Raw genomic sequence first — 23,923 nt, forward strand, 5'->3', positions numbered from 1 at the left:
AATGTCAACTAAGAAATGAATTACCACTAAAGAATTTTCTCCTTTCAAGATGCTAACCATGTTTTGTCCAGTGAGAAATCTCACATGTGCCACAAGTGTTGCTCTATGAAGAAAGGATTTCTCATGATTTTTCATTGCATAACTTCTCCAGTAAGAAGTATTTGGTATTCCAAGAGAATTCATTGCCCTTGGAAAGACTTTCCCTTCTTGTTTAGCTTTTGAAGGCTTTCCTCTCTTATTTTCCATTTTAGCAGCATTTTATCACTCTTTTCTTGTGAACATCAAGCCTGGTGCTTGGCTGAATGTTTATTCACAGAAAATACAAATAAAGGGTTCATCCAAGTAAAGTTTTCTCATGTTATTTGACAATAAATTGCCAAAAAAACCCATTTTCACACTGAATGCAGAGTTAGAGATTCTCTACCTGAAAGACCCACATGTTTTAAGTTAAAGCTGTTGCTGAAGACTTTTAGTTGATTATGTTGACAGTTTCAGCTCTCTCATGTCATTTATGCTCAGATCACTAACAAGTCTTTGGTACATACATGTCATACAATTTCTCTTCCATATGAATTCATTGATGTGGACTGAAGAATAAAGGTAACTGAAGTATCTTCCATGTTGATTACAGTATTTCTTCAAAATGTGAGTCCTTTGGCATGTTTAGATGCTACAACTACAGCTGAAGTCTCTTCCACATTCCTTACCTTCATCATTCCTAACACCATGTCATCTAAGGTCAGAATATGTTCTGAAGAAGTTTATAATTTTCTCTCCAGGGTGAATTTTCTGATGTTGTTTAAGATTAGTACATTGACTGAAGGCTTTCCCACATAAATGGCATTCATATGGCTTTTCTCCAGTGCGTGTTCTCTCATGTCATCTAAGGTTGGAAGACAGACTGAAGGCCTTCCCACATAGAAGGCAAGCATGTGGTTTCTCTCCAGTGTGAATTATTTTGTTTCCTCTAAAGCCAGAGCTTTGACTAAAGGCTTTCCCACTGTTATCACATTGATAACACTTTTTTCCAAGGTGAGTTCTCTCATGTCCTTGAAGGTTAAAGGATTGAATAAAGGCTTTCCCACATGGATGACACTTATATGGTCTCTGTCCTGTGTGAGTTTTCTCATGTCTTCTAAGGTGAGAACACTGAGTGAAGGCTTTTCTACATAGATGACATGCATATGGCCTCTCTCCAGTGTGAGTCATCTTGTGCCGTCTAAGGTGAAAGCAATTAGTATAGGCCTTTTCACATAGATTACACTGATATGATTTACCTTTAGTATGAATTTGTTTATGTGGTTTAGGGGAGAAAGGATTACGAAAGGATTTTCCACACCGTTTGCTGACATAGGGTTTCTTTCCACTATGAGTTAACAAACACTGAGTTATTGTGGAACTGTGAGTGCAATCTTCCCCCCGAATCATTACATTCAAAAGGATCCTCCAGAATGAGAGAGTTCTCCTTTGGGACAAAGATTAAAAGCTCTTAATGGTTTACCCACATATATCTATACATTCATTTCACTACCTTTGAATCCTAGACCAACCAATCAGTGGTAGACCCCAGTTGAAATCTTTCCAATGTTTCTTGTGTGAAAGGAAATTAAATTTTGGGACCCCAAACTCATTTAACCAAAGGGAAAAATCAAGCTGGGAACTGGGTCACAGAAACATGCCTCCCCCTTCTGGTTCCTAAATAATATGGCTACAAGATGAAAAGCTACACGCCTCCCCCATATTTTGCCCATGACGAAATTCCTCACGAGCTGTTAAAATTACACCATGGCAATGCAAACTGATAACTTGTCTTTACAGGTGCAGTCATCCCCAGTTCACCAGACACAAATGCATATCTGATTGTTTCCCTGCCCCATTTTGCCTATCTTGTCTTATGTAAAAATGCAGCTTTCCTGCATTATTCCTCTGCCTCATTTGTTTATGTCATCTTATGTAAAAAAATCCAGATTCACTGAGCCAGAAAAATGCATGAATGACTATTTATTCTACCCACCTTTTACATGAAAATTGTGTACTTCTCAATATCCCACCCTTTCCCCTTTAAATTTGGAGCCTTCAAAATCATCTTTGGAGAAAGGCATACACCTGTCCCCTGGATGCATGTCCTTAACTTTGGCAAATAAATCTCCTAAAATGATTGAGACTTGTCTTGTCATTTTTCTCGATTGACATTTGCATATACATTATCTCCTGCAGACACAGATATGTTCTCTTCTGTAACATCTCAACTGCAGGGTTATTGCATAATTGTGATGATATCAATATCTTTCAATGTCTGGGCAAGAGCAATGTATATGCACTTGTTTTATTTTAGAGATCTCATGTTATGGTTTAGAACACAGGTCAATGTATTCACTAAATTCAAAGTCTCCAATTTTTTTTTTGCTTAGAAAGCACTTAATGCCAGCCTAATTACACTCAGGTGATTGTGCTTCATTACTAACTTAACCCATTACCATGTCTTTAACTTAGATGACTGGCGTACACAGCTATAAAACTTACCATTGTCATACAGGTGGATACATCTTTTCTGGTGATAGGATGCATGGATATCATGTGTGTTTTCTTAAGGGCACTTTCCCTGTCTGAAATAATTGAAAAATAAATTGTTACATTGGTATTATGGTAATAAAATTGTTTGAAAAGCCCCAAGGCCCACTTACTTTTTTCAAAAATTGACACTTAGATGTAGCAAGTGTGTCAAATGAAGAAACTACTTGAATAGAAGAAACAGATTGTACAGTGTCAGCAATTAGAAAAGATTTTTAAAATTAAAATGTGAAAAGAGTTAAAATGGAGATGAGATATCAGGCAGGTAAATAGAGGGATAGTCTTCACAGGGGTATCAGGAAAAGAGTCAGCATATGAAAGTTTAACCCCAGCCAAGTACATGAATTATCCTTTTCCCAAAAGTAAAAGAAAAGAAAAAAAAGAGGACACAAGAGTAGCATCTGACACATGAACAAAATGATAATAACATGTAAGGAATTCTGCTCCAGTAGCCTAACCTACATTTTAGAAATTATCACTCATTTAATAAAACCACTAATTAATATTCAACTGATATTATTCATTGACAAAGCACCTCCTCCTATTAGAGCACAGGACCCTGTTGCTTACCTGGTTTCTGGTCTTGAAGAAATTCTCTTCCTTCCTGCCACAGCTCTTTTCCTTGCTCCAGCTGCAAAATTATATAGGATTTGCTTATCTGGTATCCTGTTAGTGGAAAGAATACATGTGTTTTGAGTTCACTGTCAATAAATGTGCATTATCACCAAGTGTAAGGCAGGCTATCAAGGAAGAATAAAAACAGTGAAGGTCAGCTCAGGCCACAAGACCTAGAACACAGAAAACTCCCCAGGATTTTTCTGACCCAATGTGAGACTAGAAAATAAATCCAAACCAAAGGTCCATCAGGAAAAGGAAATTCAAAACAGTCAGGACCTGTGAATGCTGAGTCCATGCCTAAGTTCCAAGATGCAATGCATAATACACAATCTTTTCAGAAAGAGAGTAATTAAATCTCTGCACAGTGTGTTTATTATTATTCTCACGCACAACAAAAAAACATTCGATTTACAAAAATAATTGGTGTTCTACATGGAAAAGATATTGCTATTGTTTTCACTAATTGGTCTCAGCCTAAGCATAGACTAAAGCACAAGACTTATTTAAAAAACATTTAATTTAATACATTGAAAATAGTCATTAAGTTCCCAGGTCTGTTATGAGTATTAGAGACTGAGTAGCAAAGAAACCATGAAATCCTTGTCAAGATTACCTTCTAATTGAGTGACAAACTAAGTAAAATAAAATAAAAAGAAAGATGTTTATTTCAGATAGATTTAGAGAGTTCAAACATTTTTCAGATGAGATCTGTGAATCAGAGAAGAGATTAGAGTGAGATATGGGGAAGCTGTTCTAACACTTATTGAATGAATGAGCAAATGTGTGTCTACATATGTAAGTGAATGTTGAGGGGCTCACCGAGGGACACCAGGTGACTGATATTTTCCAGCATCACATCTCTGTACAGCTTTCTCTTGGATGTGTCCATCATGGCCCACTCTTCCTGGGTGAAGTCAATAGCTACATCTTCAAAAGTCACTTTCTTCTAAAACATCACAGACATTTTAGTTTAGACAGAGAAATCCCGTTCAATGTCCGGAAGAGGAAGGCTGAGATGACATAGCTAGGAGCTGGGTATGCAGAATACACAGTGTTTTGGGTTCCAGCCAGTTCATTCTCAGTACTAAGCTGGTATCTGCCTTTCAGATTCACTCTCAGAGATATACCCACTCTGAATCCATTAAACTTTACTATAAAGAAATATCGCATGAAGTGTGACAAAATATAACCCAGATATTTTTCAGTAATGTGTTAATCACCTCTACATAAATGATTATAAAATTTTCACTTGAACATTCATAAATAAAATGAAATTTACCATGATTTCAAGTAAATTACAGATTTGTCACAAGGAAAATAACCATGATTTACTACTTTTTAAACATGACTGTGATGAAATAAATTATTTCTCTAGATGAACCACGGGTTTCTCACCAATCAAATGGTTAAAAGACCTATGATGTGTTTTGAATACTCTAATGAACTCATAGAAAACGTGTTTCCTATCTAGCAAATATTTATTAAATATAAGTCATTGGTCCCTTATTCATTAAAAAGTTAGAAAGTAATGACCCAGACTCCAGCATTCTTCAGAACTGAACAAGCTTTATGCAGAATATAGGATTCAATTCACACATATAGTCTCTCTAATGTTATATAATTCAGGTGTTCACGACAAGGCTTAAAGACAGTCTAGCAGCACAAGACAAGACCGCTGAGGCTGCTATACTGAGGAAATCTTAGTCTGATGATTCCTGTGATATGAAGCCTCCTGTTCTCAACTTTCTCTCTGCAATCCAAACATCAGTTGTCATTGTTTCTCTTTTAAATTTACCTTGTCACTTCACTTGTTCAAGGATTAAAAAAGCCTCTTTATTTTTTTTTCTAACCAGCCCTTATAAAGCATTTCCACAGAACCCTAAATTGTACTCTATCTACTATATTCCTTCTTCTGAGTGTGCAACCATAATTAAATAATTATATTTCTTATATGTTACTTTCAGTTACCAGAAGGCAAAAAGGTAAATTACCAAAAGGTAAAATGAATGGGGATAAGAATAATAATGACTTCTTTAGTTGTCCTTTCACAAAGTTTTTAAAAGCTCAAATATATTTTATCAAACTCTTCTTTTCCCTCAACACTGCACAGCTCTTGCCCAAGTCCTATCACACTGGATTTATTGAACTCAGCTGCTAGAACATCAGACTCATTGTTGGGCTGTGATGTTCTGCTCTTTGCTCATCTTTATCACCTGCATTCATCACAATCCTAAGTCTATTTCAGCCAACAGCACAGTTAATGGGTCAATTATTTCCCTATGAGATTATAGGATGGATACAAGAAAAAGAAATATATAAATGAAACCTCTCATATCTTTTTTTGTAAATAGCCTTAATAGGGGTTGGAATAAAGTAGTGTAATATTAGAAATTATATTGATAATTTAGGAGTCTTTGACACACGATACCCAACCTAGAGTCCTGAGAAAACTTAATTGGAGGCCAGATACCTGAAAGCCTCCTGATTGCATTTGGAACACCCAGGCTGGGTGGATTTTACATCGTAAAAACAAACAAAAAAAAAGAATAAAAATGAAACATCCATGCAAATTGGAGGAAACTGCCCATTTGCCAGCAATATGGGTATAATTTCAGTAGAAAAAGGCATCCCCTACTCACTAGTGAATGCATTGTCAGGAACTCAGTTTCTCTCTGTCTTCCTCTGGATTTCCACTTGCAGACACTTTAGGCACTAAGAAAAGCTGAGGTTGGAGAAAGAACATGTGAGACACCAGTCTTGAGCACAATTTTCAGATCAACCTGTGATGAAAAGCCAGACTTTCACTGAAGTGTGACACCACCTGCACCACAGCCTAACCAACAGACACAAACACGCAGAGGCCTCTCCTCTTTTACTGTGGTCAAAATTACGAAGCCTATGACTATGGTTGCTAACCAAGAAGGAACACAGATATCTTGTGAATGAGAACATCAAAAGCACGGAGTTTTGTATGTTAATTGGCACAAGTCCAGATATTCAATTACCTCGCTGATTTTAAAACACAGGGATCCCTGACTCCATCTAGATGTGGAATATGATTTCTACCTACAGATAAACACTGGGGTTTCTCAGATTTTACTATCCTAGCTTTATGCCCTAGCAATATTTCTCCAACACTCACCACAGCCTTCTGAAGCCTTACTCCACTTTTACTTTCACTCAACTCTGACTTTTGTATTTCCCCTTGGAACTTGGAAATAATCAAGTAAGAATCTGTTTTAGGGTCGAGTGCGGTGGCTCATGCCTGTAATCCCAGCACTTTGGGAGGCCAAGGCAGGTGGATCACCTGAGGTCAAGGGTTTGAGACTAGCCTGGCCAACGTGGTGAAACCCCATCCCTACTAAAAATACAAAAATTAGCTGGGTGTGGTGGTGCTTGCCTGTAATCCCAGCTACTCAGGAGGCTGAAGCAGGAGAATCTCTTGAACCCGGGAGGCAGAGATTACAGTGAGCCGAGATCCCACCACCGCACTCCAGCAAGGGCGACAGAGCGAGACTCTGTCTCAAAAAAAAAAAAATCTGTTTTAGGATGGGGATAATCAATTCAGGGATTTATTTCCCTTAGAGGGTCAACACTCCCATCCTGCTAATCTAGCCCTTAAAATCTCCTGCATCAGAAATTAGCAGGAGTACGCTGAGTCATGGTGTTTCTTTCCTGTGTATACAGTCACAATCCTCTAGGATGCTCAGAAAATACAAAATGACTTAGGGGTGGGAGAAATTTAGCAGCTCAATCTGATATTTTACTAACGTGGTATCTAAAATTCTTGCAATCATGGTTTATATTAGTCTTTGTTAGTTGCAGTATCTCTGATTATCATGATACATATTTGCTGAGAAATACTGATGTCCATGTATATATTCATACATAGATATGTAGGTATATAGGTGCATATGTTTATATGAATGTATGTGTTTGAGACAGGGGGAAACATGCATGTATTATTTCCCTGCTAAAAATATAAAAATAATTAAATATATTTTATGTACAAATGATAATTATGTGTCATAAACAAAAAATTTACTGACCCATTTGTACATGAAGTCCAGGAAAAATAAAAAGGGTAACTTTGTACTAATTGTGACATTGTGCTTACAGATGTACATATATTTCCTTATTTAACCCTCATAATAACCCTGCTGATTACAGTTTATTTACCAATTTAATAAAAGATCAACAGTTTGAAAAATATGACAAAATTACAAAATTAGAAAATGACCCAGCGATACTTTTAATTATATTCTCCCTGTCGCTGCCTTTTCTTGCTTTTTGACAAAATTACTCCCCTAACCAAGGTTCTCTATGATTCTGGGGACTCCAGTATTTAGACCCCAGTTCCCAAACCTCATTTTGTCTATTTTTACTGCCACACTTAATGCACATTTACAGACTTCAACAAGCGCTTTTCATTATCAACTTTTTTCTTATTCCTTGGACTATTTTCTACATCTGTTCATCAAGATTCCAGTAACATATGACTCCATCTGCCTGTCCCTTCCATGAATGTACCTGACAGTACATGTATTATGTAGTCTATAATTCAAGCAGAACAGATATTCCTTCAAAAAAATAAGATATTAGAGAAGGCCTACAAAGCTTCAGTGAAACCAGCTGTAACCCTTAATATTATTACCATGTAAACTCTTCCTCGAATATCAAAATAAGATTTGGGCTTTAGAGAATATTCGTGTGTAATTATAACCCAAACATGAATGAAAAGTCATTTAACTGGTCATATACAGATTGTGCCAGGGACAAAAAAGGACAAATATTACAAGAAAGTTAAAGCATACTTATTTCATAAAGGACTCTTGTGTGGAATCTATAAAAACTATTTCAAGATGTAGACATTAAATATATTTTAAAACATGTACATACACAAGCAATCTTTAGGAGAAACTTTTAAAAACTTATGTTATGTGTCTAAAATTTTCATTAATTCATGGAAAAAAATGTATTGACAAACTTTTCACCAGAGCAGGAAAAACAACTTCTGTATTTGGTGACTTCAAGATGAGAGCCTGCACAGCTTAGTATCTCCCTCCAGATGTCTCTCTCTCTTTTTTTTTTTTTTTTTTTTTGGCGGAGTTTCACTCTTGTTGCCCAGGCTGGAGTGCAGTGGCGCGATCTCGGCTCACCGCAACCTCCACCTCCCGGGTTCAAGCAATTCTCCAGCCTCAGCCTCCTGAGTAGCTGGGATGACAGTCATGGGCCATCGTGCTCGGCTAATTTTGTATTTTTAGTCGAGACGAGGTTTCTCCATTTTGGTCGGGCTGGTCTAAAACTCCTGACCTCAGGTGATCCTCCAGCCTCCGCCTCTCAAAGTGTTGGGATTACAGGTGTGAGCCACCGTGCCCGGCCCAGATCTCTTAAAAAGTCATGAGGAAGGAGCCATTCTGCATCCTCAATATTACCTTAATATTTTAAGGGCTCCCGTAAAAATTAAGAGGCCGACTTGTGACTTCCTAGCCCTTTCACGGCTATTTAGACACACCTTAGCGAAGTATTAGGAATGCATTATTAGGTCTCAAGTTCCTGGACAACAAAACCATGTTCTCCAACAGATCTTCAGTAAAAATAGCTGATGTCTATATTCTTTTGCTTGTCCTTTCCCTTCCTTTAATTCAGAACTGCAGTCTCGAAAAGTGCTATTATTTAGTAGATTCTCTCAATTCTCAACACCAGTGCTATACAATGTTGAATGACATCTCAGGTGCTAGGGAAAGCAGCTGACATTCTAGCAATGAACAAATAGAAATGCAAAGATCACCAAAGAGTAAAAGAGAATAGATTTTTTTAAAGTATGAAACCAAAATGAATATATATCAGATTACACTATAAATGGAAAGTCCTATTATCTTGACAGGATTGCAAGCCTCTCATGGCTTCCAACATCCAATATATTCAAAGCAGTTCAGGAATGGTGAAAGTGGAATGGAATTTAAAATTATTCTAAGGTTTTATGTGTGAAAGCACCATGCCCTGAAACAAAATATTTATTTTTAAAGTGCATAATGAACACTGCATACAAAGTTTGTGTAACAGGAGAGAGGAAAAATCTCACATTTTAAAAAAAGGAATATGCAACACATTTACTACAATAAAATAAAATAAAATTAAAAAACAGCAATAGAAGACAGAATCTAACATCTGAAAATCAAAGGAGAAATCTATTTTAAATAAACTTGGCACAATTTTTAAAGTAAGTTATGAAAAATAATAATACCTGAATATAGTACATAAAAGTACCAATACAATAAAGGTAAAACAATATCCATGGAAAAATTATTTGCTGTACATTATTTTTAAAAAAATCTAAGTACTTACCTTAATAAGGTAAATGAATGAAATTTAAAAATTGCTTGAGAAAATCTGTGAAAGGAAATGAATATAGAGAAGCAGAATATAATTTAACTATAAACCACACAAATAGAATTTAAAAATAAGTGGTAGCCAACATGCCCAACACGATTTTCTGTGATGAAAGAAATTCTCTATATCTGCATTGTCCAATGCAGTAACTACCACACATATGTAGTTACAGAATTTCTAGTTTGGCCACGACTTTAGCTATTACTACTAAGGATATGTCATTTAGTTATTTAATTATAATTAATTTACAGTTTATAGTCACATGTGACTAGTAGTTACTATATTGGCCAATGCAGATCTAGAATCTTGGAGGAGGCAGTTAAAATAATGAGATATGGTCAAAACAGAAATGGAAAAGGCACACAAATAGCGAACACAGAATATGAGAATGTGAAGTAACAATTCACACAATAAAATTTAATAATGAGATGCTGCCTTGATGGGACAAATATCTAATGATATACAAGGCTTGTCTTGTTACAGGTAGAAGAGCATGAGCAGGGCAGGAGAGGGCTCTTCCCCTACCCACTAGAAATGTCAGGTGATGGCCTGTCAGTTATCACATTGCCTCTCTAAAAATGATAATTAGGCAGCACCAGAGAGAGGCCATTTCCTGATGGTCTACACCTGTTAACATCAAAAATGTGAATTAAATGCAGACCCCAGGAAGAAGCAACTTCTTGGGCATGCATGTTAAGGGATAAAAATGGCAAAGCATAATCTGGGGGCACACTCCACCGGAAAAGGAAAGAAAGCTTCAGATGGACATGCATATAACTCCCTAAACACACCGTGCATGCTCAATTTCAAAGGGTAAGGAAAGCACTGTGCATGCTGGAAACTCTCCCTAATGGAAGAATCATGGGAAAGAGGCAAACCCATTGCAGGATCAAGGTTACAGTCTCTTCTCTTTTCTTTCTTGGACCTTCAGGCATCTGCTCGGGTCTCTTCCAAGAGAATTTTCCTCTCCTTCCTGTTCTAAAGCCTTTTTAAATAAACTTCCACTCCTGCTCTGAAACTTACTGCTCACTCTCTTTTTCCGCTATATGCCCTTCAGTCGAATTCTTTCTTCTGAGGAGGCAAGGACTGAAGTTGCTTATGGACCCATGCAGATATGCTGCCAGTAACTGGAATCTCTTCTACTGGTAACAGTATCATTGTAAGGGAATGAGGCCAGTTCACATCTCAGTGCTTGGAGAACTCACCAGAAATAAAAAGCTGGAGGATGCAGTGAACTTATCTACCTTCCAAGGCAAGTCTCACAAGCAAGCAGCGAGACTCTCTTTCACCCAGGTCTTAAACTCTTCAGATGCTCCTTCTCTGGGAAAATGCATCCTCTGATTGGCTTCCCCTTATATATGAAAAAAATTAATAAACCTAATCACCACTACATTCCAAGAGACATGCCCTGATTGCACAGACACTGAATCTAATCAAAAACTTCATTCTGGAGACACTCCCTGTTCAATTTGATTGGATTTTTGAGACTACTACTAAAAACCCTCATATAAATTTGGAAACCAAAGAGTTAAGGCTATTTTGAAGGAAAAATGTGAAGATTAATTCCTTTTTTTATTCATAAGTACTTTTGAATGTATTATATGTACTAGAAAGCATGCGCAGTCAAGGGATACAGCAAGAAACCAGACAAACTAGAGTCTTATGGAGACTCTATATTCTAAAATTCTTTGGAGATAAACTGGACTTGAAAACAAATGGAAGGTGAATAGATATAAAAAGTTTCAATGTTCATGATGATGTAAAAAATAAAATATATTGCAGAAATGAAGTCAGGAAGTGTTATAGGGGTCATGTAGTGCTTGTAAGACCACTGGTATTGTCTGAAATTCAAGCAGGCTGCAGAAATTTGGGTAACTAAAAGGAAAGCAGATGCTAATAGAAGACAATGAAGAAAGGGCCTCAAAGACATTTCAGAAACCTTGGCTGGTGGCAGCCCCTCCCCTCAAAGGCCTGGAGGCCTAGGAGGGAAGAATGGTTTTGTGGGCTGGGCCCAGTGCAGGCGCAGGACAGTGCTCACAGCATTCTAGGTCTCAGCCACTCCAGCTCCAGCCATGGCTAAAAGGGCCCCAGACATAGTTTGGGCCACTGCTTTAAAGGGTGCAAGCCACAAGCCTTGGCAATTTCCATGGGGTATTAAACCTGCAGGTGCACAAAGTACAGGAGTACACTGCTGATAAAGATATACCTGAGACTGGGCAATTTACAAAAGAAAGAGGTTTAATTGGACTTACAGTTCCACATGGCTGGGGGGAGGCAGAAGGCAAAAGGCATGTCTTACATCACAGCAGGCAAGTGAGAGAATGACAGCCAAGCAAAATTGGTTTCCCCTTTTCAAACCATCAGAACGCATGAGACTTATTCACTACCACGAGAACAGCATGGGAGAAACTGCCCCCATGATTCAGTTATCGCCACTGGGTCCCCCCACAACATGTGGAAATTATGGTAGTACAATTTGAGGTGAGATTTGGGCGGGGACACAGAGCCAAACCATATCAGAAGCCTTTGCCTGGATTTCTAAAGATGTGTGGAAAAGCCTGTATGTCCAGTAGAAGTCTGCTGGGGTGGAGACTTCATGGCGAATGTCTACTACAGCAGTGCAGATGGAAAATGTGGGGTTGGAGCCCCCACGGAGTCCACACTGGGGCACTGCCTAGTGCAGCTCTGAGAAGACAGCCACCATCCTCCAGACCCTAGAATGGTAGATCCACTGACAGCTTGCACCCTGAGCCTGGAAAAGCTGCAAGCACTCAACACTGGCCCTTGACAGCAGCCATGGGGACTGACCCTTGTATCCAAAAGAAAATAAATTGTTCTACCATAAAGACGTGTGCACTCATATATTTATTATAGCATTATTTGCAATAGCAAAGACATGGAATCAACTTAGAAGCCCATCAATGTTACAGTGGATAGAGAAAATACAGTATATGTACACCATGGAATACTGCACAACCATAAAAAAATTATGTCCTTTGCACCAACATGGATGCAGCTGGAGGCCATTATTCTAAAATAATGCAGGAAGAGAAAACCAAATACCATATGTTCTTAGTTATAAGTGAGAACAAAGCATTGGTTACACATGGAAGTAAAGATCGGAGCAACAGATACTGGGGACTACTAGAGGGGGAAGGGAAGGTGGGGACAAAGGCCTGAAAAACTATCTATTGGGTATTATGTTTTCTATCTGGGTTACAAGATCATTCATACTCCTCAGCATCACACAATGTGCCAATGTAAAAACCTGCACATGCATCTCCTGAATCTAAAATAAAAGTTGAATTTTTTTTTAAATGGGCAAAGATCTGGCTAACACGGTGAAACCCTGTCTCCACTAAAAAAAAAAAAAAAAAATACAAAAAATTAGCTGGGCATGGTGGCGGGTGCCTGTAGTCCCAGCTACTTGGGAGGCTGAGTCAGGAGGATGGCATGAACCTGGGAGGCGGAGCTTGCAGTGAGCCGAGATCACGCCACTGCCCTCCAGCCCGGGTGACAAAGCGAGACTCCATCTCAAAAAAAAAAAAGGGCAAAGATCTGAGTAGACATTTCCCAGAAGAACAGATACAAATGGCCAACAAATATATGAAAAAATTCTTACCATCTCTAATCATCAGGGGGATGTAAGTAAAAACCACCATGAAATATCACCTGATACCTCTTAGAATAGCTATTATCAAAAAGATGTATAACAAGTATTAGTGAGGATGTGGAGAAAAGATAACCCTTGTATACTTGTGGTGGAAATACAAATTACTATGTCCATTTCAGATAATAGTATGAAGGTTTCTCAAAAATTTTTTAAATAAAACTACCTGCTGATGAGGCTGTTGAGATATAAGAACACTTTTACACTGTTGGTGGGAATGTAAATTAGTTCAACTATTGTGGAAGACAGTATGGTGATTCCTCAAAGACCTACAACCAGAAATACCATTTGACCCAGCAATCCCATTACTGGGTATATACCCAAAGGAATATAAATCATTCTATTATAAAGATACATGCATACATATGTTCATTGCAGCACTATTCACAATAGCAAAGACATGGAATCAACCCAAATGTCCATCAGTGACAGACTGGATAAAGAAAATGTGGTACCATGGAATACTATGCAGCCATAAAAAGGAATGAGATCATGTTCTTTGCAGGAATATGAATGGAGCTGGAAGCCATTATCCTCAGCAAACTAACCCATGAACAGAAAACCAAACACTGCACATTCTAACTTATAAGTGGGAGCAGAACGGTGAGAACACATGGATATTAGGAGGGGAACAACACACACTGGGGACTGTTGGGAGGCAGGTGGAGGAAGAGTATCAGGATAAATGGCTGATACATATATGCAATGGAATATTATTCAGTGTTACATAATAATGAAACCCTGTCATTTGTGACAACATGGATGGACTTGGAGGGCATTACGTTATATGAAATAGGCCAACCACAGAATGACAATTACTATATGATTTCACTTGTATTTGAAATCTAAAATAGACAAACTCACAAAAGCAGAGAGTAGAATGGTGGTTGCCAGGGGCCGTGGTGCTGGGGAAATGGGTAGATGTGGTTACAGCACAAAGTTTCAGATATACCACATAAGTAAGTTCTGGAGGTCTCGTTTACAGCATAGTGCTTACAGCTAAGAATACTGTATTACATACTTAAAATTTGCTAAAAGGGTAGATTTTGTATTCTTACCAATATTTGTTACCAAAAAATAATAATAATAAAGGGGGGGACTTAGGGAGGTGAAGGATATGTTTATAATCTTGATGGTAGTGATGTGTTCATGGTGTATACTTATCCCCAAGCTCACTGAGATGTACACCTTAAATATGTACAGCTTTTTAAGTGTAATCATAGCTCAACAAAGTCGGTTAAAAAAAACAAGAGGGGATTGGTTAAAATACTTAAAAGGAGGGGTAGATGTTCCCTTGTTTTTCTCTCTTGGCTTTTTTCCTTCCTGCTGCCTGGAATTCAAAAATGATAGGTGGGGATTGAGCAGCCAAACTAGAGCCTCTTCTAAAGTATAGCAGAACAGAGAGCTGGAAGGGGCCTGCGTCCCTAATGAATTTGGCAGGTATCTGTATTAGCCATGGTAGGTAGAACCATAGATTTAAGTGAGGGAGAAACCAACTTCTGCCTTGTTTAAGCCAGTTTGTTCAGACATTAATTTTATATATAGAGAGAGAACATATGCTCCTTTATGAGTAGGAAAAATGTTTATGCCATATGGTCCGTGATGGGTGTTCAACAATGTAGGATGAGGCTGATTATGATGACAATGGTGACAAATAGCATGAAATAATAAGCAATGAAAAAAAGGTGGCCTAATAGTTGTGTATGGTTACTTTATTTAAAGATTCTGCTGCTAATATCATTCAATGTATTTGTATGCTGGTGGGAGTTTTATTAGATGTAGACTAACAAAGTTTACATTATTTAATGAAAAATACTTGACCACCTCTCCCTCTCCCTCCCCCTCCCCCCTCCCTCTCCCTCTTTCCACAGTCTCCCTCTGATGCCGAGCCAAAGCTGGACTGTACTGCTCCATCTCCGCTCACAGCAACCTCCCTGCCTGATTCTCCTGCCTCAGCCTGCCGAGTGCCTGCAATTGCAGGCAGGCGCTGCCATGCCTGACTGGTTTTCGTATTTTTTTGGTGGAGACTGGGTTTCGCTGTGTTGGCCAGGCTGGTCTCCAGCTCCTAACCACGAGTGATCTGCCAGCCTCGGCCTCCCGAGGTGCCGGGATTGCAGACGGAGTCTCGTTCACTCAGTGCTCAATGTTGCCCAGGCTGGAGTGCAGTGGCATGATCTCAGCTCGCTACAACCTCCACCTCCAAGCCGCCTGCCTGCCTTGGCCTCCCAAAGTGCCGAGATTGCAGCCTCTGCCCAGCCACCACCCCATCTGGGAAGTGAGGAGCGTCTCTGCCTGGCCACCCATCGTCTGGGATGTGAGGAGCCCCTCTGCCCGGCTGCCCAGTCTGGGAAGTGAGGAGTGCCTCTTCCCGGCCGCCATCCCCTCTAGGAAGTGAGGAGTGTCTCTGCCTGGCCACCCATCGTCTGAGATGTGGGGAGCACCTCTGCCCCACCACCCCTTCTGGGATGTGAGGAGCACCTCTGCCCGGCTGTGACCCCGCCTGGGAGGTAAGGAGCGTCTCTGCCCAGCCGCCCCGTCTGAGAAGTGAGGAGCCCCTCCACCCGGCAGCCGCCCCGTCCGGGAAGTGAGGAGCGTCTCCGCCCGGCAGCCGGCCCGTCCGGGAGGTGGGGGGCAGCCCCCGCCCGGCCAGCCGCCCCATCCGGGAGGGAGGCGGGGGGCAGCCCCCGCCCGGCCAGCCGCCCCGTCCGGGAGGGAGGCGGGGGGCCGCCTCCACCCGGCCGCCACCCCGTCTGGGAAGTGGGGGGCGCCTCTGCCTCGCCGCCCCTTCTGGGAAGTGAGGAGCCCCTCTGCCCGGCCGCCACCCCATCTGGGAGGTGTACCCAACAGCTCATTGAGAACGGGCCATGATGACGATGGCGGTTTTGTCGAATAGAAAACGGGGAAATGTGGGGAAAAGATAGAGAAATCAGATTGTTGCTGTGTCTGTGTAGAAAGAAGTAGACTTAGGAGACTCCATTTTGTTCTGTACTAAGAAAAATTCTTCTGCATTGGGATGCTGTTGATCTATGACCTTACCCCCAACCCGGTGCTCTCTGAAACATGTGCTGTGTCCACTCAAGGTTAAATGGATTAAGGGCGGTGCAAGATGTGTTTTGTTAAACAGATGCTTGAAGGCAGCATGCTCGTTAAGAGTCATCACCACTCCCTAATCTCAAGTACCCAGGGACACAAACACTGTGGAAGGCCGCAGGGTCCTCTGCCTAGGAATACCAGAAACCTTTGTTCACTTCTTTATCTGCTGACCTTCCCTCCACTATTGTCCTATGACCCTGCCAAATCCCCCTCTGTGAGAAACACCCAAGAATGATCAATAAAAACAACAACAACAACAGCAACAAACAACAAAAAATACTTGACCAATTTAAAAAAAATAAAAATATCATGAGATGGAACTAAGCATCTGTATTGCAAAGTAACTCTCCCAGTTGACTTTCTGCATAGTAATGATTGAGAATCCCCTGATCTAGATCCAACAGATCTCGACCTTTATAGATGCTATCAAGGAAGCACCTAAGGAAGACAATTTTCCTGACTATATCCATACCTCCAGTTAGTAATAGATCTAGAGATCTAGAATCCAAATCCAGACCTCCTGCCTCCATGTGCAGTGGTCTTTCACTGTTGTTTTGTTCCACTTGGTGAAGAGGATTTGAGAATAAATAGCCACATGATTCAACTCCCTCCTCAGTTCTGAGTAATATAGCCTTGTCCTAGCAAGCAAGAAGCTCATACAGTAGTGGATGAGGCAAATATACATTCACTAATCTAACATACAAGGCAGTAAGTACTGTAACATAAACAAAGCACTTTGGACTTTCAGACCAGGAGCAAGTGGGGTGATTAATTCTTAGCAGGGCTAGTAAAGTCTGGGAAGTGTTCACTAACAAAATGTCTGGTCATTAATGAAACCAACTGGTTTCTCAACACAGTCTAATTTATTGTAACAATATAAATGGTTGTTTGTTCATAAACTTTCATCTTTTGCCAAAATGTTTGTAGCTTATGTCCCCATTTAACAAGGTTTTCTGGCCAAAACTGTGCACCCACATCATTCTAATGAACTGGCTGTCCAATAAAAAAAGGACTCTCAGTCTTCCCATAAAAGCAATTTTGCATGCATAGAACACCTCTATCTATGAATATGCCTAATGAGGTACAGAAAGACTCTTATTGTCCAAACAGAGACATTCCACTGGTGCTAGACAGCCACAGATGGAAGTTTTCTCTGCCTCCTGGAAATGAAGACAAACTTTTTTCTTTCTTCAGCCATGAGGATTGCTGTCCTCCTCTTCGCCATTTTCTTCTTTATGAGCCAAGTTCTACCAGGTAACAAAATAAACTTGGTAAGAGTAGAGTGCCTAACACCTTACAGGGATTCAATACTCAAAGAGAAATCACCATCACCTATAACCAGAAAAGGGGGTCTCATAGGAAATCTGGAAGACTCATTGGCTGAGAGGTCTGCAGCCATCTAATTCGTTAATTCTCCATAGCAACTCAGTTAAATGAAGTCAATGGTGTTTCAAGTCTTTGAAACCCTCTTATTCCATCTCCAAATTAGGCAAGTTTACTAGCAGTTACTATACATCAAAAATTAAAAATCAGGCATTATTCTACTAAATCTTGGTCTCCAAAACTCCTCTAGTTTCTTTCAGCAACAGTTAGTTATCCTAAGAACTGGCATAAGAGCTATGCCAAAGCTGTGGTAGGCTCAGACAGAAGGGATTGGTGGAATAAGTCTCTTTGAAAATATTATTATAATCTAAGAAATCTTTAACCTATTGCTCCCCAATACTGTTGGTCACTGGGGCTTGACTTTTCCCCTTAAGGCTCCATCTCCATCCCTGGCTTTCCCTCTTCCTTCTCAGCATCTAGTCTTGTAATGTAGAATTTAAACACAGGAACCAGGGATGACCCCACACCAGGGCATAGCCTACTGTATTCAGCATGCAAACATTAATCACAGGTATAAGGCCCCTTGCACAGACATGCTTTGGAGAAGTGTGTCTAGGACTTCTTGGATTTGCCCATGGTGGTTACCAGACACCCAAAGTAGATCCAAACATTTTCTGGAACTCCTGAACATGTGTATTCAAGGATGAATAAGCAACTTATTGCCTCTATTTTTGCTGTTTTGTAGAGAAAAAAATTAAGGCCCTGGAAACTGAAGTGCTTTTCTCAACAGTGGGGTAAATGTCAGAGTCAACGCTTTGTTTTAATATCCTGGCTTTCCCTAATACATCCCACCCTGGAGTTCTGTTGTGCCGTTCCTTTGTGTGACTTCCTAAAGCCTGAAAAAAGGTGATACCATATCCAATTATATTAACTCGGTAGCACGCAACATCGGGGACTGACTTATAAGATTATTATCCTTGTGGCATTACTGAATTCCTAGTACTTGTTAAATAGTCACCCTGGCTAAATACATGGGTTTGATTTTTTTTAATCAGTTAAAAATATTTTAAAATATGTGTCTTACATATATAGCCCCAGAAAATCAATGCTTTTAATCAAGGTTTAAAAATTCCAAATTTGGATAAACAAATTTTTTTTTTATTTTCACTGTCACTCAATCAAAATAAAAGCAACTAATTGGATAGAACAGCACAGGCAGAAGCATTACTCACAGTAAAAAATGGGATTCAACAAGACTGGAGAAGAAAACACAGGATGGTGCTAAAGAATGCAGCCTAATGAAAGGTGGCACCTCCTCTGGATATCCTTAGGTAGACATTGAAGCAGAACTGCAAACTTTTTGTAGAAGGCTAGAGAAGAGAGGAGGACACAGAGAGAGGGCAAGAGTGGAAAATAGAATGAGGCTCAGAATACCAAGCCTTAGTGCTGTCCCTATCATCTGCCTCACTCCATCACTGGGTGATCTTGAGCAAGTTTCTTCCTTTCCGTCAGCTTATTTCCTCATCTTTAAGGTAAGTGACTAGACAAGACAGCCTATGATGTTCATTGTAACTCTAGCTTTTGTTCCTAAAGCAAATAGCTGGAAAAGACATAGTGTCCACAATATGCAATACACAAGGTTTACAAGCAAAGAACAAATGAAAACAAAAGATTTTTTAAATCCCTAATGTTACTTGAATTCTTGCAAATGAACAATGGTACATCATAATTTTAAAAAGCTCTTTGTAATTTCAATTTTTTAAAATAATTTCATCCTTTATTTTAGATTCAGGGAGTGCATGTGCAGATTTGTTACATGGGTATATTGTGTGATGTTGAGGTTTGGGGTATGAATAACTCTGTCACGCAGGTAGGGTGTACAGAAAGTGTAGCCTTTCAGACTTTACTCCCTCTCCCTCCCCTCCTGGTAAGACCCAATCTCTCTTGTTCCCATTTTTATGTCCATGTGCACTCATTGCTCGGCCCCCCCTTATAACTGAGAATATGTGGTATTTGGCTTCCTGTTCCTGAGCTAATTTGCTTAGAATAAAGTCCTCCAGCTGCATCCATGTTACTGAAAAGGACACAGTTTTGTTCTTTTTATGGCTGCACACTATTCCATGACATATATGTACTACATATGCTTTATTCAATCCACTGTTGATTAACACCTAGTTTGATTCCATACCTTTGCTATGGTGTATACCACTGTGATGAACATACAAATTAGGTCTTTTTACAAGACTGATTTATTTTCCTTTGGATATACACCCAGTAGTGAGATTACTAGGTCAAATTGTAGTTCTGTATTAAGTTTCTTGAAAAGTGGTTTGAAAATATAATGCTCAATAGAATCAGGTATAGTAAAATAGTACACATGATTCAAAGACCTGTGAACAGAGAGTAACAACAAATTTCGGCACAAACATATTGCAAGTTAGAAAATAGCTGTATTTTAATCAATTATTCCACAATCGTTTACTGAATAGCTATTATAAGCCAAGACTTTAGTCAGATTCTGGAATATACATACAGAGGAGAATAAGATATGATTCCTGCCCTCAAGAAATTCATTATCAAGAATTGAGGTCAGATGAGAAAACACCACCCGTAGTAGAATGCAAGAAGTACTACCACAGAGGGATGTTCAAGAGTGATTTATCACATATCACAAGACAGGTCAGTGGTTCATCCTCTACACTATACTAATCTCTTATAACTCTTCAAGCTGCAAAGGGCCAATTTTAGCACAAGGCCAGTGGGCTTGGGTACTACTATACGTAGTAGCTGACTACTTACAGATAAAAGGAAGAGATGGAAAGCTCAGGGATCAAAAAACTCAGATTTCAGCTTGTTTCTACTAAGTGGTCAACATTTAGAATTATCATTGTCTTCAGAAAAGCATGACCTTTATTTCCCAATTTGCATTATAGATATAAATATGATATTGCATATATTTGGTCTTCACATCAAGCCACTAACTGCTTTGTGACCATTGAAAAGTTAAATGGAACCTAATGCATTTGGATTTCAGTTCAGTTAAATAGGCATTTATTGAATGTTTATTAAAATTGCTGTACTGATTGAAAGCTATTCTAGAATTGGCTTTTGTGTTCCAGAATAGAAAAAAAAAGTGCTGGTTTTTATACCTCTCTTACTGCCAAGAAGTTGTCATGGAAAAGGTGCTTTGTGTTACATACAAAGACTGCTCAGAATTAAAACACTTTTCAAACTAAATACCTCAGTGTGTGTGGCCTATCCCCAGAGCAGTGATATCTTAGGACATAAATGAAATACTATACAATGTTTTCAACAAGTATAGTTTTAGAGCCTTTAAGAAGACCTTGAATGTTTCACTCTTAATATACGCAATGGTTTCTAGAGAAAAATTGCAACCTCAAATACCCGTGCCAGAGATATAAGTAGTGAGTGAAGTCTCAGGGTGTAACAAGTACTGACACAGATATATGTGTGTATTAAACACATAGGAATATTGTTCCCTTCCACAGGAAAAATATCCTCTCTAACAATTAAAGTATATTGTCTTTTAGGTCTATATTTCAGTTCTACTTTTGAAAGATACATCTATTATAATCTATCATATAGAGTGTGTGTGTGTGTGTGTGTGTGTGTGTGTGTGTGTGTGTGTGTGTGTGTGTGTGTGTGTGTGTGTGTGTAGAAATAAAAAGAGATGAACCAAAAGAGATTTTCTTCTCTTTCGCTCCAGGAAAATCCATAGCATAAGACATTAAATTTTTTTAAAAGGCTGAAATCTCCCATCAGTGTTAGAAGATAATAAGGAAGAAATAAACTGAAACTTGCATGCTCTAGAACTTGTAAAGGGGAATGGGCTACTCACCTCCAGCCTTTTGTCATGTAGGTGCACCCAATATTCTCAGATTTTTCAAGAACACCAAAAAATCCAAATTTTTGTGTGACAGCAGATTTTTAAGTGTTTAAGAAATCAAATCACACACACACACACACACACAAATCCACACAAGATTATTTTCAGGCACTGCCCCCTACGTCCATGTAATTCAATACAAAGTAAAGAAAGACTGGTGAATGGTTACAATAACCCTCTTCTGCATGTAGCCAGGGGCAAATTCAAGGAGATCTGTGAACGTCCAAATGGCTCCTGTCGGGACTTTTGCCTTGAAACAGAAATCCATGTTGGGAGATGTTTAAATAGCTGACCCTGCTGCCTGCCTCTGGGGCATCAACCAAGAATTGAGAGCACTACACCCAAAAAGGACTGAGGCCTGTTGTTTTCTGGAGGTTTTATATTCTCTTTTTTCTCCCTCCCTCTCTCTGTCTCCCTGTCTCCCTTTCCCTCTCTCCATTTTTCTCACAGGGATTTTTATTGAATCCTCAAAAAAGAATAAACCAAAACCAAACAGCACAAAACCTCTTTTAAAAGTTTATATTACTGGCTGGGTGTGGTGACTCATGCCTGTAATCCTAGCACTTTGGGAGGCCAAGGTGGGTGGATCATGAGGTCAGGAGATCAAGACCATTCTGGCCAACATGGTGAAACCCTGTCTCTTTTAAAAATACAAAAATTTAGCCAGGCATGGTGGCAGGCACCTGTAATCCCAGCTACTCAGGAGGTTGAAGCAGAATCGCTTGAACCCATGAGGTGGAGACTGCAGTGAGCCGAGATCCTGACACTGCACTCCAGCCTGGGCGACAGAGCAAGACACTGTCTCAAAAAAAAAGAAAGAAAGAAAGAAAGAAGTTTACATTACATGTTATGACTTGATTACTGTTTGGTTTCCAGTATCCTTCTATCCCATCTAGATGAGCTCTTAGTTGAAAATGACCTACAGCAGGGTGGGGGAACTTTCACCATACCTATTGCTTTTGTCTTGCACTGTAACCCTTCACCCTGAGTGTGGGAAGACCACTCCCCTTTTTTACTGGGAAAATGCACCATTCTATTCCATGCAGCCTTGCAGAGGTCTGTCTCTCCCTGATAAAGGTGCAGCACATGGGAAAATTGCACAATCACATCAACCAGACTTCACCAGAAATCTAAATTATAAAAAGAGGTGCGCTCAGATTAAAGGCAATTTCTTTAGCACCCTTTTCAAAGGCAATTCCCTGGGTCTGTACATGTATGCCTGGCCAAGATTCAGGGAATTCCTTTAGTCCCCAGCTTTTTCTGGGCATAATCATTCAGCATTTTCTTCCATCTTTTAAAACACTGCATTGGCTTCCTATGGCTGCTATCACAAATTACAACAAACTTAGTGGCTTAAAGCAACACAAATGCATTATCTGACAGTTCTATAGGCTGCAGGTTTCAGATGGATCTCAGTGGGCCAACATCAAGGTGTCAGCAGGGCTGAGCATTCTTCTGGAAGCTCTGCAGTTTTCTTCCTGCACCTTTATCCCAGCAATGGCAGGTTACTCCTGTGCACCATAGCTTCCTTCATCCATTTTCAAAGCCAGCAAAGGAGCGTTGAGTCCTCACATTCCATCATTCTGAATTCATCTTCTCCCCACTATTCCATTTTTTAGGACTCAATGATTACATCGGGCCCACCTGGATGATCTAAGATAATCTCCCTATTTTAAGGTCAGCTGATTAACAGCCTTAATTTCACATGAAACCTCAATTCCCCTTTGCCTTACAAGGTGGCATATTCACAGGACCCAGGAGTTAGAATGTGGATAGCTTTGGCGGGAGACAGAGGGGACATTATTGTACCTACAACAGCCACTGAGTGCTTTTACCACCTGTCACCATTTTGCTCCATTTAGACACAACTTTATTTGCTTTGTGTGAAGAGATTCTCATTCATAGAGTTTTCTTTTTTGTGTAAAGTAGTGGGGGGCTTCCCCTTGGTTATTGAAAGAGTATAGAATCAAGATATTTAAAAGTATATTAGCTGGATTTTATTTTTCACCATGCCTGATTTGGCCAAGAAAGAATGTTAAGTTATGTCACATGGGCTACTTGAAATCTCAAAAAGTTCAAAACACTGGGTTCAAAATCTCAGAGACTGAGATATATTCCAACCAACTCAACCCTGTGGAAGTGCCAAGTTTTCCTCAGTGCCACTCTTGAAACTACATCACCAACTGACCCTTTAATATATTTTTGCACTATATAACATTTATTCCTTAGAGTAAGTGCTTCCCTAGAAAAGAAGCCGTTTGGACAAGTATATTAAAGCCGTCACATAGAATATTATCTTCTCATTGCTAGGAGGTGGCCTTCAAGATGGCTGACTAGAGGTACCAGGC

At 39.6% G+C, this 23,923-nt stretch overlaps 3 protein-coding genes across 3 annotated transcripts in view; 1 reads left to right on the forward strand and 2 right to left on the reverse strand.

The window, feature by feature from the left end:
- Positions 1-879: 879 nt before the first annotated feature.
- On the reverse strand, positions 880-9,565 carry ZNF705EP (Putative zinc finger protein 705EP). Its single transcript, XM_031016389.3, is given in 7 exon segments — positions 880-1,419; positions 1,421-1,465; positions 2,524-2,606; positions 3,142-3,237; positions 4,009-4,135; positions 5,829-5,911; positions 9,538-9,565. Coding segments are annotated over 6 exon segments (903 nt in total). The 5' UTR covers positions 5,841-5,911; positions 9,538-9,565.
- A 1,295-nt stretch (positions 9,566-10,860) lies between these two features.
- The window catches only part of XNDC1N (XRCC1 N-terminal domain containing 1, N-terminal like), a 104,124-nt gene continuing 91,061 nt past the window's right edge, over positions 10,861-23,923 (reverse strand). The window contains exon 7 of the mRNA XM_063693322.1: positions 10,861-10,933. Within this exon, the coding sequence (XP_063549392.1) occupies positions 10,868-10,933 (66 nt within the window). The 3' untranslated portion in view covers positions 10,861-10,867. The remainder of the gene's footprint in view (positions 10,934-23,923) is intronic.
- Positions 17,542-21,930, forward strand: DEFB108B (defensin beta 108B). Its single transcript, XM_031016493.2, is given in 2 exon segments — positions 17,542-17,599; positions 21,767-21,930. Coding segments are annotated over 2 exon segments (222 nt in total).

This window comes from Gorilla gorilla, chromosome 9 (genome assembly GCF_029281585.2).
Source record: "Gorilla gorilla gorilla isolate KB3781 chromosome 9, NHGRI_mGorGor1-v2.1_pri, whole genome shotgun sequence".
Classification (NCBI taxonomy): Eukaryota; Metazoa; Chordata; class Mammalia; order Primates; family Hominidae; genus Gorilla; species Gorilla gorilla.